The following is a 16,343-nucleotide window of genomic DNA, read 5'->3' as shown; positions in this document are numbered from 1 at the left end:
AAAATATATATTTTTTCAAACACTGAATAAAAATTGTAACTTGAAAATGCTAAATTATGATTTTAAAGACCCAATTGTAAAGAATATTTTTTAGGGATGTCCGATAATGGCTTTTTGCCGATATCCGATATTCCGATATTGTCCAACGCTTTAATTACCGATACCGATATCAACCGATACCGATATCAAATACCGATATATACAGTTGTGGAGTTAACACATTATCATGCCTAATTTGGACAATTAGGTATGGTGAAGATAAAGTCCTTTTTTTTAAAATTAATAAAGTAAAATAAGATAAATAATTTAAAAACATTTTCTTGAATAAAAAAGAAAGTAAAACAATATAAAAGCAGTTACATAGAAACTAGTAATTAATGAAAATGAGTAAAATTAACTGTTAAAGGTTAGTACTATTAGTGGACCAGCAGCACGCACAATCATGTGTTACGGCTCAGACCCCTGCCGTCTGTGCGCACCTCGGGACACGCCCACGGGTGCGCACATCCAAGGACGCGCTGCGCGCGTCTCCGCCCTGCAGCAGCCACCAGCTGCAATCACTCACCAGAAATCTGCACACCTGAGATTGATGAGGGTGTGCCGGATAAAGGCAGGGTGGACCCAAGGATCGGCGCGGGAACTTAGTTTTCTCATGGTGTTCAGTAAGCAACAAGCTTTATGCTCTATTCTTGTTTTCCCTCTCCGTGGCTTACTTGTCCCTTGTTTTCTTCCGTGTCCCCGCAGTACCCTCCGTCGCCTGGACAGTGAGCTGTGCGTCTCACTATTCCCTGGATCTTCCCCTGTGTTTTGGACTGCCTTCCTCGTTTCCCGACTCCTCGCTCGCCCCCCCGGACTCTGACGTCTCTCTGTGCCCCACGGACCCCTCGCGCATCTTGGACCCCTTTTGCCTTGCCCTATTTGGACTTGTCTACTTCCTCATCCAACATCACGGTAATACACAACAGCTAACTACACACATAGTCTTACATCACATACTCTGGTATTTCGATTGTAGCTGAGATAGGCTCCAGCGCCCCCCGCGACCCCGAAGGGAATAAGCGGTAGAAAATGTATGGATGGATATATATTGTCTATATATATAATAAAACATTGTTCATACTTCCCCCTGGTGTATGTTTGCCGTCACCTCCCCTAGTAAACCATAACATCATGTGTGCTTATGGACTGTATCCCTTGCAAACTGTATTGATATATATTGATATATAATGTAGGAACCAGAATATTAATAACAGAAAGAAACAACCCTTTTGTGTGAATGAGTGTAAATGGGGGAGGGAGGTTTTTTGGGTTGGTGCACTAATTGTAAGTGTATCTTGTGTTTTTTATGTTGATTTAAATAAAAATAAAAAGACAAAAAAAATAAAAACGATACCGATAATAAAAAAAACGATACCGATCATTTCCGATATTATCGGACATCTCTAATTTTTTTATATTATACAGTATTACTATTTTATGTGTATCGAGGATCTGTACCTCTGTGTCAGCACTGGCGTTGGAATGGGACTCGGATTCTTTTTCCTTCACTTGCTCCTTCTCTTCCACCTCCTCTGCGTGACCGTTGACTTCAGGGACGTGCGCCTCCTCTTGATTCACCTTACTGACAGGCTCCTCTGTGGGTGGGTCCTCCTTAGTTGGGGAGGTCTAAACAACACACCATTTAGAGATTGGAGCCAAGGTGACAACAATACATAAGAGTCTTGTTTAGAGAACACAAAATAGACATGGATGCACACCTGGCTTTGAGACTTCTGCTTCTTAAACCATGTTGGCAAATAGCGAGTAATTCCTTTGCCCTCTTTCTCCTTCTCCGCCTCACCCTCCTCTACCACTTCCTGGGTCTTCTCTGTGGCCTTCTTTGATTGGTCGAGCCGGGCAGCTGACTTTTCCTCCGCGTTCTCCTTCACCTCCGTCTCGGAGCCTGCCTCTGTTGTCATGGCGACACGTTAAACCTGAGGAGGAGGAGTAAGAGGAAGAGGCGAGTGGTTAATGAAGAGTAAGGTTTTGTAAAAAAAAAATAAAAAAAAAAGAATATAAAACTAAATACACACATTTAGAATATTTTTAAAACATATGTAATACTGTAAATTGTTACTATATCATACAAAACAAAAATGTTCTACTTTTTTGTAATCAAGGGGAACATAGTTATGATTTTTATTTTATTTCAATGCATTATCAATAAAAACAGCGATCAGATTAGTCTGCTGTCATATTTGCTTGGTTATTACAGAGAGTACAGACATCAAGATGATTTTTTTACAGCACTCTAACTCATTTTTAATTTTAATTTTAAATGAGACAGAGCACAAGGCAGGAAGAAACCAACAACTCAGGGCACGGCTCAACAGCAAAAAGGGGAACACACCTTCATTGGTTTTACACTGCACCTGTGGCGAACACACACAAGCATGCATGCATGCACACACACATCAACCTAAATATCTTTGGCAGTCCTATGTGCTGTTAAACAGACACATTTGGACAGTCAGCACACAAGCTGACCATGACGTCTTTCAAGGGCGTAGGGCAGCGGGGGCATCTACCTGAAACTCTCTGCATGTTTTGTCTTTGTTATTATGTCGTGTGTGTGTGTGTGTTTGTGCAAACAAACAGCTTCAAGGCCGAGGATTAAAGCATGACTCACTTCATATTAAGCCATTATTATCATCATCATCATCATCCACTGTCCGTTCAAGTGTTCTCAGCCTAACCCTGCCCCACCAATCGCTGGCACTCTATTTACACCATATGTACTGTATAATTCTCGTTTCCGGTCATCTTAGCACCATTCTTACTCTTATTCTGCAAGTCCACCATTACTATGAACAGCCACAGCAGTAGGAAGAGTACAGGCATAAAAAAACTAATAAAAATGGCTCCTCATGCATGATTGGCTAATGAGGCATGGATGGATTGAATGAAGGATTAATGGAGGGAGAAGTGCATGTGTATGTTTGTGTAAGCAATGAAGTGTGCAGTTGTGTCGATAAAAACAAGTAAAAGACAAATATTGTTTTAGAGTAAAAAAACAAAACAAGATGCCATTAACAGTATGTGTGCATAAAAGGGACACTCCTTTTTGCTGATAAAATGTTACACCTGATCCCCTAAACATCTCTTTTACAGGATGCACAGAACAATATTTACACATAGAAGTGAAGCTAATTAAATAATGGAAGTATGCTTTTACTGGAGCCGAGGCACTTGTGGTTTCACAGTAAGTGTCTGTCAGGCTGCAGAGTGTATAATTATCAGCCTTCAATTGAGCTATTACGGGAACGACACTCACCAACCACAACATTACAGTATATACACCTGTCAAATATACTGTAACAAGATCCAAATAAGAGCACTTGTCACCATTTAAGATTATATAAAATGCACAATATAAGTGTTTCTATATGTTCTTTTTTCTATACGTATTTAATCATGGCAGCCTGCCACAAATAAATGTGGATTGCCAAAAGAAGATTAGGCGAGGTGCTCATCCTTGCTCATTAACACATTATGATGGGAATGTAAGTTAAAGTTAAAGTATCAATGATTGTCACACACACTAGGTGTGGTAAAATTTGTCCTCTGCATTTGACCCATCCCCTTGTTCCCTTCCGAGTAAACCGAGCCGATTGCTTCGTTTCACTTCATTTCACTCGCTTCTACTTCCGTGAAATCTTGGCGTGCGTTTAAGAGTGCACTGCTGTTATCAGATGACGACAGGTGTGGACAATATTGGAGACGGACGCATTTGTCCTACTTGGAGGGGAAAAATATTTGATATTGCGGTTTAATTTCGAAAGCGCAACATAACGTCCTTCCGTCAGCGGCTGGGACTAAGAGTTACCATGCAGTTCCGGGTCTAGGGGGTGGCACACCACCCCTAGAATCTCAATCCAGGTGCCACCCCACTTAGAGGCAGAACGATTTGAAGCAATGTTTTTCAAACTGTGATACGTGTACCGCTTAGGCTCCATCTAGTGGTACATCGGAGAATTGCTTAATTCAGGAATTACAGCCATAGATTGCCCTAAATTTATTTTTTAAAACATGAATTGATACATTTTGACCTTCAGTATGCAGCAACAATTGGTGCGGGCCACAGCGATTATTGTTGACCACGAACAGTATGGAAGAAAATTCTGCACAGACTCAATATATAAGTACTCATTTGGACAACCTTTCCAACTCATGGTCCAATTAATCAAAACCCAACACAGAACGTTAAAACATGTGATACAAAGACACACAACTTGCCCACTGAAATATGTGGACATTATAAAAAATGTCTAATAGTACCATACACAATTAAAAAATACACCCATTTAACCCATTTTAGAATAGAATAGAATATATCTTTATTGTCATTGTACATTGTACAACAAAATTGTATGATTTTTTTTTATTTTAGGCCTTACGGGTAATATGCAAAACACTACCCATACTAAGTTCTACATGTTTGACTCATTTTAGTTGCTTGAGGAGGGACATCAATAAAAAAATGGATGGATAGATGGATATTTCAGATGGATTGCAAAACTTTAAGGAGCTTGTTAGGAAAGTAAAGAAGGTGGGAATGGTTCACATACACTTAATATTCAATGTTTTATCGATATACTTCACAGTGTTTCCCACACATTCATTTATTTGTGGCGGCCCACCACGAAAGAATTACGTCCGCCACAAATTTAAAAAAAAAAATAAAAAATAAAAAATTTAAATTTAAAAAAATGTTTTTGTCCTGTCCAGCTTCTCAGGCAAATCATATAGTTGATATAGATGCCCATATAGGCTGTTCAGATTTACTTTACAAAAGAGAAGTGTAGGATACTTCTCTTGTTGCCTTATTTGTATTTGACCACTACTGTTTTCTGTTTATTTGTTACTGACTGTGGCAGGACACCTCTGCCTCTGTTTCACTTTATGTTGCTGGTAAATAATATGGTTGTAGTAGTAGGCTAAAGTTAAATTATTTAGTATGCACTAATTAAAGGGGCAGAGCTTTAAGAGACATTTTAGGTTTTATATTTTATAAGATATATTTTTTGTAAGAACCACAATTAATAAATATATTTCAGTGAATAATTTATTGTTCAAATCTGTATATAAATATGTACATAAAGTGTTGCAATTATATTGTAAAATGGATGGATGGACGGACGTTTAAAACAAAACTGTTATTATTAATTAGTAAGTATACATTTTTTGAGCCTTTTTAGAGAAAATCATATCATTGTAGTAAATTATGCAAATTACTCGATGATGTCATGGTGACCACGCCCATAGCCACGCCCCCACCGCCACAGGTATCTTGGCAGTTTATGGGAAACACTGCTTCATATTGTAGTGGTAGGCAATCTTATCCGGTGCGCACATATTGGCGGGCAATTTTAATCGTAGCGCAAATATCAAGGTGGTGGGCATTCTTTTTTGACTGATGATGACCAATGATGAACAGCTATGTTCTAGATGTCCGTGGCCCTTCACTTAACAGAAGTCATTTTAGTAACAATATATTTTTTTAAACAAGCGTGTTTTAAGTGTTTGCCTGCCAACACAAAAACAGGCGGATTCATCTGTTTTTAATGTTATTTCAGTCCCACCATCTTTTGTTATTCCACCGTAATTCTAGTTCTACACAGTACAGGTAATTTATTACTCTTAAAGGCACAGTGTAATATTTTTAATTGTTCTGTTGCTATGCAAGGCCCTAACCACGACCCATCAAGAGCAAGAGTGAAGTTTATTGCTCAAGGACACAACGGACGTGACGAGGATGGCAGGAGCCGGGGATCGGACCAGGAACCCTCAGGTTGACGAACCACGCCGTCAACGTTGCGTTTCATGATTTAACTTCGCGTCTACTGCCACGTTTGTTGTTGTTGCACGCGCCATTAACGAGTAGTGTGTTTTTCCCCGTCTCTATCAAAATATAACTATAGATGTAAACATTGTGTATGTGCTAAAAGATTCATTTATAATTGTTGCATATGGTAAAAGCTTAACTCTGGTTTTGCTGACATTTGCTTTCTTTTATTTAGATTTGCCAAATTTGTGCTTTTTGAAACACTCGTAGCAAACGTGTTTAAGAAATACAAACAATATCAAGATAATACTTAAATGGGAAATAATAACCGTTAACATTATATCAAACAAACCTTTAACAAAGTGATCACTGCAAACTCATGCATTCTTCGACTCTGCTCCCTTGGACTGGAGTGTGAACTGCATGCTTTTCTAGTCGTCGTTTCGTAAAATCGTGCACTCTTGCACCCTTTTTGATTACCTCTTGAGGAACTCTAAAGAAACGTTTATCCTTTTTAAAGTTTGAACGATACATACAGCCAAAAACAATAAATGTTTTTCTTCGAGAAAGGCTAAATGGGGCCTACTACTCATTGAAAACAGAGCTAGCTTGGCCACCACGAATATCTAATGAGCGGGACATGAGCCGGACATGACCTCAGTAAAATCCAAGCAATACAGGCTAAAATGTTTTGTCATCTCATCAATTGAACGCAGGCTGTGCTGTCAGTGAGGCACAAAGACGGTGTATTAGATGTGAGAGTTATCATCAATCAAAGTTTACTTATATAGCCCTTAATCACAAACGTCTCAAAGGGCTGCACAAGCCACAACAACAGCCAAAGCTCAGAGCTCACATCAGGGCAAGAAAAAACTCAACCCAATGGGAACAATTGAGAAACCTTGGAAGGGATCGCAGATGTGGGACCCCCCCCCCTTGGGTGACCGGTGTTTATATCACTCCTGTATCACTCCTGTTTATTTTTGTTGGCCAAACTGTTGCACAGAACCACATGGTGCTGTTGAAAAAAAACAAAGCTTGTTTATTTGACTTTATTTTCATTAGCCAAACTGCTTTGTGTTTTATATTGATATGAAAAAAGTAAACACCATGTTTTTTTTACATTACTTGTGGAATTTTTTTTCATTTCACAAAGTTATAACTTTAAAAACCATTCGTGTGACATATTATTTTGTTAATATTTTATGGTGTATTCCTGTATGACAAATTTCTGCTCAAACTCTTTTAGTACCAGTAAAGTGGAAACACAAGTTGCCTCTATATTGAAGCTATTATCATATGTACTGTATCTGATTTATAACACTAAAAGACTTCCAAAGTTTGCGGACAAATGGATATGATCAAAATAGTATCAACCTCACAGAGATTCCCGAGCCATTTTGAGAGATAATGAGGAAGCTAGTCAGGTGATCTCATGGCATCGCGCTAGGAACCACACAGCTCTTCCCAATCAACAACAATGCTAATCAAGCAGACTTTGTGAGAGCCAACACCTATTACTTTTGGAAAAAATATGATCCGGGACCTTACATTTTTGAACCCGAACACAAAAAGGATGAGCACTAAGTTTTAAAAGTCGAGTGATGGATGCAGTTTCATTGTGACACTATAACATCCGCAGCATTGCTATGTGCTAAACATACAAACTAACCATAACAAAACAAAACAAAACAAACACTTACTGTAATATTTCCACTCTCGCTGGGATGCAGACCGATGGGACGCTCACATAATTCCATTTAAATGAAGAATTAATCACAATCCTCACAGTGTTAAAAAGAAGTTCCTACAGGAAGCGTCTTTTGGGGTCTATTTCGCCATCTTGAAAACGTGAAAGTCTACCAGCCTGACGGTCCATGGCCACATTTGTCTACTACCAGGTGAGAAATGCATACATTTTATTTAAAATGTACTTTTAGCAAGTTTGAGACAAAACAAAAGCAGCCATCTGCTCAGTGTGTGAACAATAGCGACGTAAGCAAGTATTAGTTAAGTGAAGTTAAAGTGCCAATAATTGTCACAGCTCACTGCTATCAATATGCGGCTAACATAGTCTGTCTGCGTTGCCGCTTAATATAGCAACATCATTCATATTTGGTTAATTTCCAGGTCACGACATTTAAATAGAGCATAGTTAGTGCTTTCTGGATGTTTTTAGAGAGAGTATAATTGGCGCAACAGAGGACCCTCGATCTGTTGACTTAATTGTTAGTTATTTATTTACGATTTTAAATGCATAAAAAAAGCCAAGCATGTGTTCCTGTCTTACATAAGAATTGTGAATGATAAACACCACATCTCTTCCCAATTTTTGCGTATTTCCAGTATGACTGATCTGAAAACATGGTCAGAGTGCAGCAGCGTGACTGCCGGGATGTCAATCCGAAGGTATTCGGAGCGGAATATTCAAAATGGCTGACTGAATTTGTGGCCTTTTATGATGTTTAAACTGTGTTTTCACATCATTTGCAGATTGTAAATACAATTGGATATGGTTTAATGGATACAATGAAACATAAATAAGCATAAAAAGTCAACTTGTTTTTCCACTCTACTGGTACTTTAATGGATCTGCCTCAATACAGAAAGCACATGTACACACACTTGCTCGCACTTGAAAATACAAGGACCTTGTTCTTGCTCCCTCATAACTTTCTAACACAACAACACTCTCTTTCCTCTTCTACAGCATAGCGTCTCTTTTCTTTCCCGGTTCTACTAAATCTCTGCTACACTCATCTCTCTTCACACAATCCCGCTCTTCCGGGGGCCTCTTTCCAATTCCCCTCCAATCAGCCACTCGCATTATCTCACCCCATACTTCCCCTGTTCACTCGTCTTCCCACAGTCCATATAAACAATGGTGGTGACACTATTACGGTATGTGTACAGACGCATGGTGAAAGTTTTATAGCAGTGCAATTGTTGAATTACTGTAAATTCTATTCTTGTGCAGGATTAGCCGCAACTGATACAGTGGATGTGCATGCATGTGTATGTGTGTGTTGGGGGGGGTTGACCGACCACCGTCCAATGGCATACGTCACTATGATGTCAAGCGTTTAAGGTTGCATAACGCAGCATCTGTTTGTGCCGCAGTGCAAACGATCAAACCATTTCACAGCCAATTAGCACTGCTAATGTTAATGAGTAAATGTTGCATAGATCAGTTTGAACTGTTTTAGCTTGCAATGACAACTCCAGATTTGGTTGAATAATAATTGGACAAATATAAAGAATAATTCATATCATTGCTTGTGAATCGATATTGCGAGAATTGAAAATATATCAAATTGTTTATTTTACCCAATCCTAATATGTTTAAGTTACCACAGAGCAGGGCTGTCCAAAATGTGACTAGCTCAGTTTTATTTCCCTGCAGTATTATTAATAACATTTAATATATATAATATTACCAGAACGAGGGGTGCATAATAATTATCAGGCTGATATGTGCATCTTTCCAGGATGCACCGTTTTGTGGGCGGTCTTATTTACTTGTCTCCATCCCTTCAGCCATGTTGTAGCCTTTAGCGATTCCATATGGAGTTTACTGACAGATATATAAGTTAGAACTATATGATACTTTGTATTTGACATGGCAACAGCGGAAGATGCATGTGCGAGCTAGTACGCCCCACAACAAGAGGATATAGAAAAAGAAGGACCATAGTGATAAAAATGTCAGACTACAATGGCGGACACGCACAAACTTCTTTGGGTAAATCTTCACAATTAGGGATGTAAGGATAGGAAAATTACATATCACGCTTATCGTGACCAAAATGATCACGGTTATCATTACCATTGCTTTTTTATTGAATGCGCTAAAATAAAGTACCGTATTTTTCAGACTATAAGTCGCAGTTTTTTTTATAGTTTGGGTGCGACTTATACTCAGGAGCGACTTATGTGTGAAATTATTAACACATTACCGTAAAATATCAAATAATATTATTTAGCTCATTCACGTAAGAGACTAGACGTATAAGATTTCCTCGGATTTAGCGATCAGGAGTGACAGATTGTTTGGTAAACGTATAGCATGTTCTATATGTTATAGTTATTTGAATGACTCTTACCATAATATGTTACGTTAACATACCAGGCACGTTCTCAGTTGGTTATTTATGCGTCATATACTGTACACTTATTCAGCCTGTTGTTCACTATTCTTTATTTATTTTAAATTGCCTTTCAAATGCCTATTCTTGGTGTTGGGTTTTATCAAATAAATTTCCCCAAAAAATGTGACTTGTACTACAGTGTGACTTATATATGTTTTTTTGCTTCTTTATTATGCATTTTCGGCCAGTGCGACTTATAGTCCGAAAAATACGGTACTTTTACACACACTGAAATCTTTTGACCAAATATTTACTTTTTAACTAACCAAAAGACAAAAAACCAAAACCCACTATTTTCACTGATAGTGTTTTAGTCTTAGTTTTCTTTATCTAATTGTTTTAAATATTACTTTGTACAGTAGCACTTTAGGATGTATAGAAATGTAAACTGTGCAACAAATACAATATATTATTATTATTTATAATTTCTGGCGACATTGCTGTGCAACAAATACAATATATTATTATTATTTATAATTTCTGGCGACATTGCACCATTCTACTCGGTTTAGCGGCCCTTGAACGCACCGTAAAAACACCTCCGTCTCATAATCCTCAATCACTCAAACTGAGAGAGCACAGCTTGTAGGTTTAATGTTGACAATAGAATATCTGAGTTGCTCAGACAGCAATGTGTTTATATAAGTTTAGATTGCTGTACGTATGTTGTTTCTTAATGGGAAAATACGTTAATGTCTCGTGTTTTTGTGTTAGCATTTAAGCTAGCGCCAGTCAGTCCATGAGTTTATCAATCACAGTTTTTCGAACATTTTAATTTAAAACATAAATACAAACCGTACAAATAATACCAAATTACTGTTTATTGCTACATCCCTATTTACCACATATGAAGATATCTGCTGACGACACTAGCAACAAATATGTCACTACCTGCTCAAATTCCTAACGGTTCATTTGGAGCAAGTATGAAGGAAGGCAAGATTGTTTTATAAATATCTCTACCATGCCCCCATGGTTTGATATGACATTTTTGGGATCTATGTTGACAACAGGCAACGGGTAAGAAAACTTGGTTTTTCATAATAGAACCTCTTTAAGACTTCAGTGTTCTATATATTCAATATAAAGTGGTTAACATATTTTTGAACTTGTAAAATGGCTTAACTTTGAATCATTGTATTTAATGTTTATAAACAGTTTTACAATGGTGAAAGTTTTATATTTCCACTTCCTTCATTTCCTGTATGGATTGTGAGAATGCGATGGCCCTTAAGAAGTTCCGTTGTGTCTCTGACATATCCAAGATGATTATAAAACACTTCTCATCGTTACGTCTACAGAGGAAAGATTAAGTCCTTAAGATTGTTTTAAAGTGGCGAGCTTATAACTTGTGACAAGATTTTAACAATAACAAAGCTGCTAACAGGACATGAAAAGATCAAAAGAGGAGCTAAATCCATACTTGCATCTGTTGTCATGATCTATAACATTTTAACAAAATGAATTATCACCAGTTCTTACCTACTGTTGCTTCCTTCGTTGACTTCTCTGGTCTTTCTAACGTACTTCCTCCTCTTGCCCTATTCTCCTTTCCTCCCTTTACTTTCCAACCAAAAAACCCTGCGCCCTACAAAGATGCCACTGCCATTTTCCTTTTCTCCATCTGATCGGCTCTCTTCCTCTGAGCTGTGCACCCTACTCCCACGGGACAGATATAGAGAGTGGAGCCTGGAGAGAGGCTACGAGGGGGAGAGAGAGAGCAAAGGAGCGCATGGTGAGCGCATGGACACCACTGTTTTGCTTGTTATTAACAAACTATATTAAAAAAAGGTGCAAATCCAGAATGTTTCCCCTCTTTTTGTTAACAATGGCGTTTTTCACAATGCAAATTTATCCGTCAATAATGTACACAAATGTAGGAGCTGAGTCTCTATCATTTTGTATGATAAAAAATGTCATAAATAATTGTTTTTACTTTAATAATATTTGTAGCAACACAATAAAGCGCCTACAAAGCTGTTGAGAGCTGTGCACTCATTACACTTTAAATACTGCCATCTTGTGGAGTTGATAAATGGCGGCGGTTGGCTACAGCTACAGCTGTTATTGCCAATGCTGCTAATTACAGATCATGACAGTGACTCATGGCTTTTGTAGACTACACACCCGACAACTACATAGGACTAATTAAATGAATAGAACGTTTGCAGTAGTTTATTTTGACATGATCATTTACGAGCACAATGTACCACATTGAGCTGTGAAGCAGGAGTGTCCTAAATCCAATACCAACACAAAATGAAATATGGAATTGTAGCAGCCTGCATGTAAAATGTGTGATCATACTCTCCGATACCAGCGGTCTTGCAGTATGTTTACTTGTGCAAAGTTGGACAGCTAGTTAACATCTAAATGTCCTCCAATAAGCACACAAGGTTGGTCTTTTCTTGTAATTTAGTCAAGCCATTTACAAAAGTTAAACAATGGTAGGTAGCAGCTGCACAACAGCTAAGCACACAATAGCACACAAGCTTGAGATACACGTAATAAGTGTCTTTGATTGAAAAATATTGCAGTCTAAAACAGCACATTTTTCAATATAATCAAGTATCAAATATTTATAGTTGCATATTAATTACACATACAATGTATTCAAGGCAGAAACATATTAGAAGAAAGTATCTGCAAACAAACGGGTCTGCGTCCTTTAATGTGCTTTATGAGCTTAACTTCAGGAATTATTGGTGTTTATTATTAAATTTACTGCGTCATGAATTATTGTGACCACTAGGTGTCCCCAAAAAATAAGTTACCACTCCACTTCATTTTAAAGACAGCATAAATTCCAGATGGTTAATAATACATAGGTTAGGTTGTTGTTTTTTTATACCTACCATCGTTCTCTATTGGACTAATTTCACTTGATCAAACCTTTTCTTACATTCCACACTACAAAATGATAAAAGTGCGTGGGATTTCTGCTCACATTGTAGATAATCATTATCGGTATCGCTATTAAGGCGCCAATGTGAAAAAATTGTACTGGGACACCACTAAAGTGAACTATTAAAAGGTGTTCACCAAATTACGCACAAATTAAACCGGATCTTTTGATTGGCATTGGACCTAAAGAGAAAAACGTGTGAGAGCATTACATAAAGAAGCATGTTTTTGGCTCACGTTGACATCATGACACCGTAATTTTGAACTAAACCCGAATAAAACTGTCTTGCCAACAAATAACATTCTCCCTCTCACACAGTTACACAGCCTACCATATACACTGACTTGGATATATTAACATTGTATATTATTTGATCTTGAAAGTGCTAGATTGAACAGTTATACGATCTGCACCAACGTTCCACCCAATTACACATCACAAGAAAGTGAAACACTACAACTCACATACTTATAACTTTATGGCCGCCTGTCTCAGTTTAAGGAGTCATCATGGCAAAAACTTCCTGCTCTTATATATATTTTTATGAGAGACATTAGTGAGCGTGACAGCTATTGAACAAGATAATAAAGACAGTTCATGGATTAAATTAATTGGTGTTTTGTTCATCCCCTGACAATGACAAATCCTAATATTATTAAAGACACATGTGTATACTAACCCATCCACACGCCCCTATTCAGTGCATGGAGGGACAGTGGTGGGGCAAAGAGGAGTGGGTTGGGGCGGTCATGCTTCCATGGCAACAGCATTCACGGACACCAACCATAAATCCCCATGGAGACAAGAGATTACCGCTGCAAAAATAAAGATTATTGAGGCAGCGTAGAAGTGACAAAAGAGATTACGGCCATGCCTAAACCCGTTTCGGACCAGGGCAGATTTGAAGCTGGACTGGATGTGCAGGTGGTGCTCCTTTCCCCCTCTTTTACATCGCACTTGCCAAACAATAGTTTTGATGTAAAAAAAAAAAAAAAAATGTTGTGTACAACGTGCAAAATGAAACAAATTAATCAACTGTTTATTGTGTTTTAAATTCAATCTCGTGTTATTGTGTTGTATTTGAATTTACCACACATTCATGGTGTGAAAACATGCCTCATGTTCTGTCACACTGCACACTGATCCGCAAACTATAGGATTACATAGAGGATAATCTGTGTGTGTGTGTCTGTGTTTCGATCTGTCTGCATGTCTGTTTGTCTTTAACCTTACTGCGTGCCACATCTATTGCCAGACAGTTCCTTTGTTTTTTGTGTTGAGTCATTACTTCACTTGTTGTGGTATTACTGCATACTGCATAACATGATGCTTGCATACACAGCTGTTTGTCAACAGCATACTAAAACTCTGCACAAACCCTAATCATTTTCTGCATATGCTGTGCCTCATACCAACCTTAGGAAGTTTTACAGTTAATATCGTTTATCGTTACATCCCTGATCACTCCTTGTAAGTAACATATGATAATGTCACATTTATGAAATAAATCCATAGAAAGACTCCGAAACAAACCAAGAAAGTCAAACCCGCTTAAATAAAAGACATATCATCCAATCACTGCAATCGCTCCTCCCACCATGCACGATACGTACAGAAGAGAATTGTAAAGCGCTTAGTAACAGAAATGACATGCCATACTGTAAATAAGATAATTGAGGCTATTTAGTTTTTTTACGAAAGCACAAAGAAGGAACAGACATGCACTATAAAAATGCATCCTTCAATGGCTTGTGTGTTCCTCTGGAATGATACAGTACTATATAGAAAATACTTGATCCTCTATGGAGTCCTGTGTCGCTTATGTTAGAAGTCTCTCTCTCGCTGTGTGACTGAGAATAATTCTCAGCTCATATCTGCTATTGTTGTCTCTTAAACTGTGAGAATGTGCCAGCGACTCTGAGTGAGGATGATGGGCGGGTCCCAGAAGGAGACAGACTTTACAGAGAGTTATTGAAAAATAACAAATATTAGCCACTTGGCTAAAGCTAAGAGAGACAGCAAAACTTGTGACTACAGCCGACCCACTTTCAAGTCTCTCTCGCCAGGAGCGATGGGTGTGGTGTTGCTATCTAAACCTACATCCCGCAGAGGGTGAGGACAACAGGTGTCACACATAATGACTTGCTTAATGAGGGTGAGGAAACAAGATACAGATGTCGAGATGAATGTATGCCATGTCTGTCTCAAAGTTAGTGCTGGACGATTATGGCAAAAATAACAATCACATGTATTTTTGATTGATATTGAAGTCACGATTAATAACACGATTATTCATTATTTTGAAAACACAAGTATTTATTGTACCACCAAAAGTCAACTTTAAATATAATTTAAAAGAACGGGTATAAATTAGTAACACATTTTTCTGTTTTTATTCTTTTAAATTCTGTTTTTACCTTATTTTAGTTTACTTATTTTGCCACCATAGAGTGAGTGCTTTTTGTGACATTAATCAAATTTAATAAAATGCAAAAATCCTAACATTTATTGGGGCAATACATCTTTGGACAATTTCACCAATATTTTAAAGGGGAACTGCACTTTTTTTTGGAATGTTGCCGATCAATCACAATCATTAGGAAAGACAACAGAACAGATGTATTTTTTTTAATGCATCCTAGATAGTAAATAAATGTGATCAAAAGTCGCTTACAATGGGGCCTATGGGAGCCGCTCCATTCTGCTGATAAAGCCCTTAAAAATGTCCAAACACCTCCATTAAGATTTTATATACATGGTGTAAGTATATATGTAATGTAATAACAGGCACATTTATTAATAACATATAATATTGACGTATTTGGATCCTTTTAAGCATACGCGGCACAACAATCATTGGTACTTTAATCTTTAATCTTAATATTAATTAATTTAAAAAACGCATCACGACGTTTGCTTTTTTTACACGCTATTCGGCCATTCGGGACATGGGACAAGAGAGAGCTAACATGTAATTGTAAATAAACAAAACTGTTAAATAACTACTGTAAATTAATCACATGCTGGTGTTAATCTGTATGGTCATGTTCAAAGTTCACAAATGTTTCTAAGTATGCAATGCGTGAAAGATTATGGACGAAGAATGAGAAGTGTTGTGTGTGAGAGAAAAATATGTGTGCGCACGAGAAAGAATATGTGTCGGAATTAAACCTGAAGCTAGCACAAAATTGACAATAAAAGTTGAAAACAGTGTCGTACTTGGTGACTTCTTTTGGGTGCAACAACAACACAATACGCTGAAAAACGACACATACAGTAATTATTTTAGAGCGCATGGAGATATTAAGTACCCGATGTCAGTTGTCATGCAATTGTTTAATCACTGTTGTTTTATTTCATACAATAATTTGTGCATTTCAAACACAAAGTCTGCTCGCCTGTGTTCAGAGACCCTCCTCGGCAAAAACTGACCAATCACAGACTGCGTTCTGCGTTGCCGGCGACG

The 16,343-nt window shown here is 37.8% G+C and overlaps 1 protein-coding gene across 15 annotated transcripts in view; it reads right to left on the bottom strand.

Annotated features, from left to right (window-relative positions):
* Window positions 1-16,343, bottom strand: part of epb41l2 (erythrocyte membrane protein band 4.1 like 2) — a 103,743-nt gene that overhangs the window by 62,430 nt on the left and 24,970 nt on the right. For 3 of the 15 annotated variants that reach the window (XM_062045092.1, XM_062045101.1, XM_062045098.1), the window contains exons 1-4: window positions 13,557-13,679; window positions 11,455-11,672; window positions 1,758-1,973; window positions 1,498-1,665 (exon numbers count right to left, since the gene is read on the bottom strand). In XM_062045092.1, coding sequence (XP_061901076.1) covers window positions 1,498-1,665; window positions 1,758-1,958 — 369 coding nt within the window. In that variant the 5' untranslated portion in view covers window positions 1,959-1,973; window positions 11,455-11,672; window positions 13,557-13,679. Of the gene's footprint in view, window positions 1-1,497; window positions 1,666-1,757; window positions 1,974-11,454; window positions 11,673-13,556; window positions 13,829-16,343 lie in introns of those variants that run through there. The other 12 variants (XM_062045094.1, XM_062045096.1, XM_062045097.1 and 9 more) reach the window with 9 other exon arrangements.

Source organism: Entelurus aequoreus, linkage group LG04, assembly GCF_033978785.1.
Source record: "Entelurus aequoreus isolate RoL-2023_Sb linkage group LG04, RoL_Eaeq_v1.1, whole genome shotgun sequence".
In the NCBI taxonomy this organism is placed as follows: Eukaryota; Metazoa; Chordata; class Actinopteri; order Syngnathiformes; family Syngnathidae; genus Entelurus; species Entelurus aequoreus.
The sequence above is the reverse complement of the archived record's forward strand: the minus strand, read 5'-3'. Positions and strand labels throughout refer to the sequence as shown.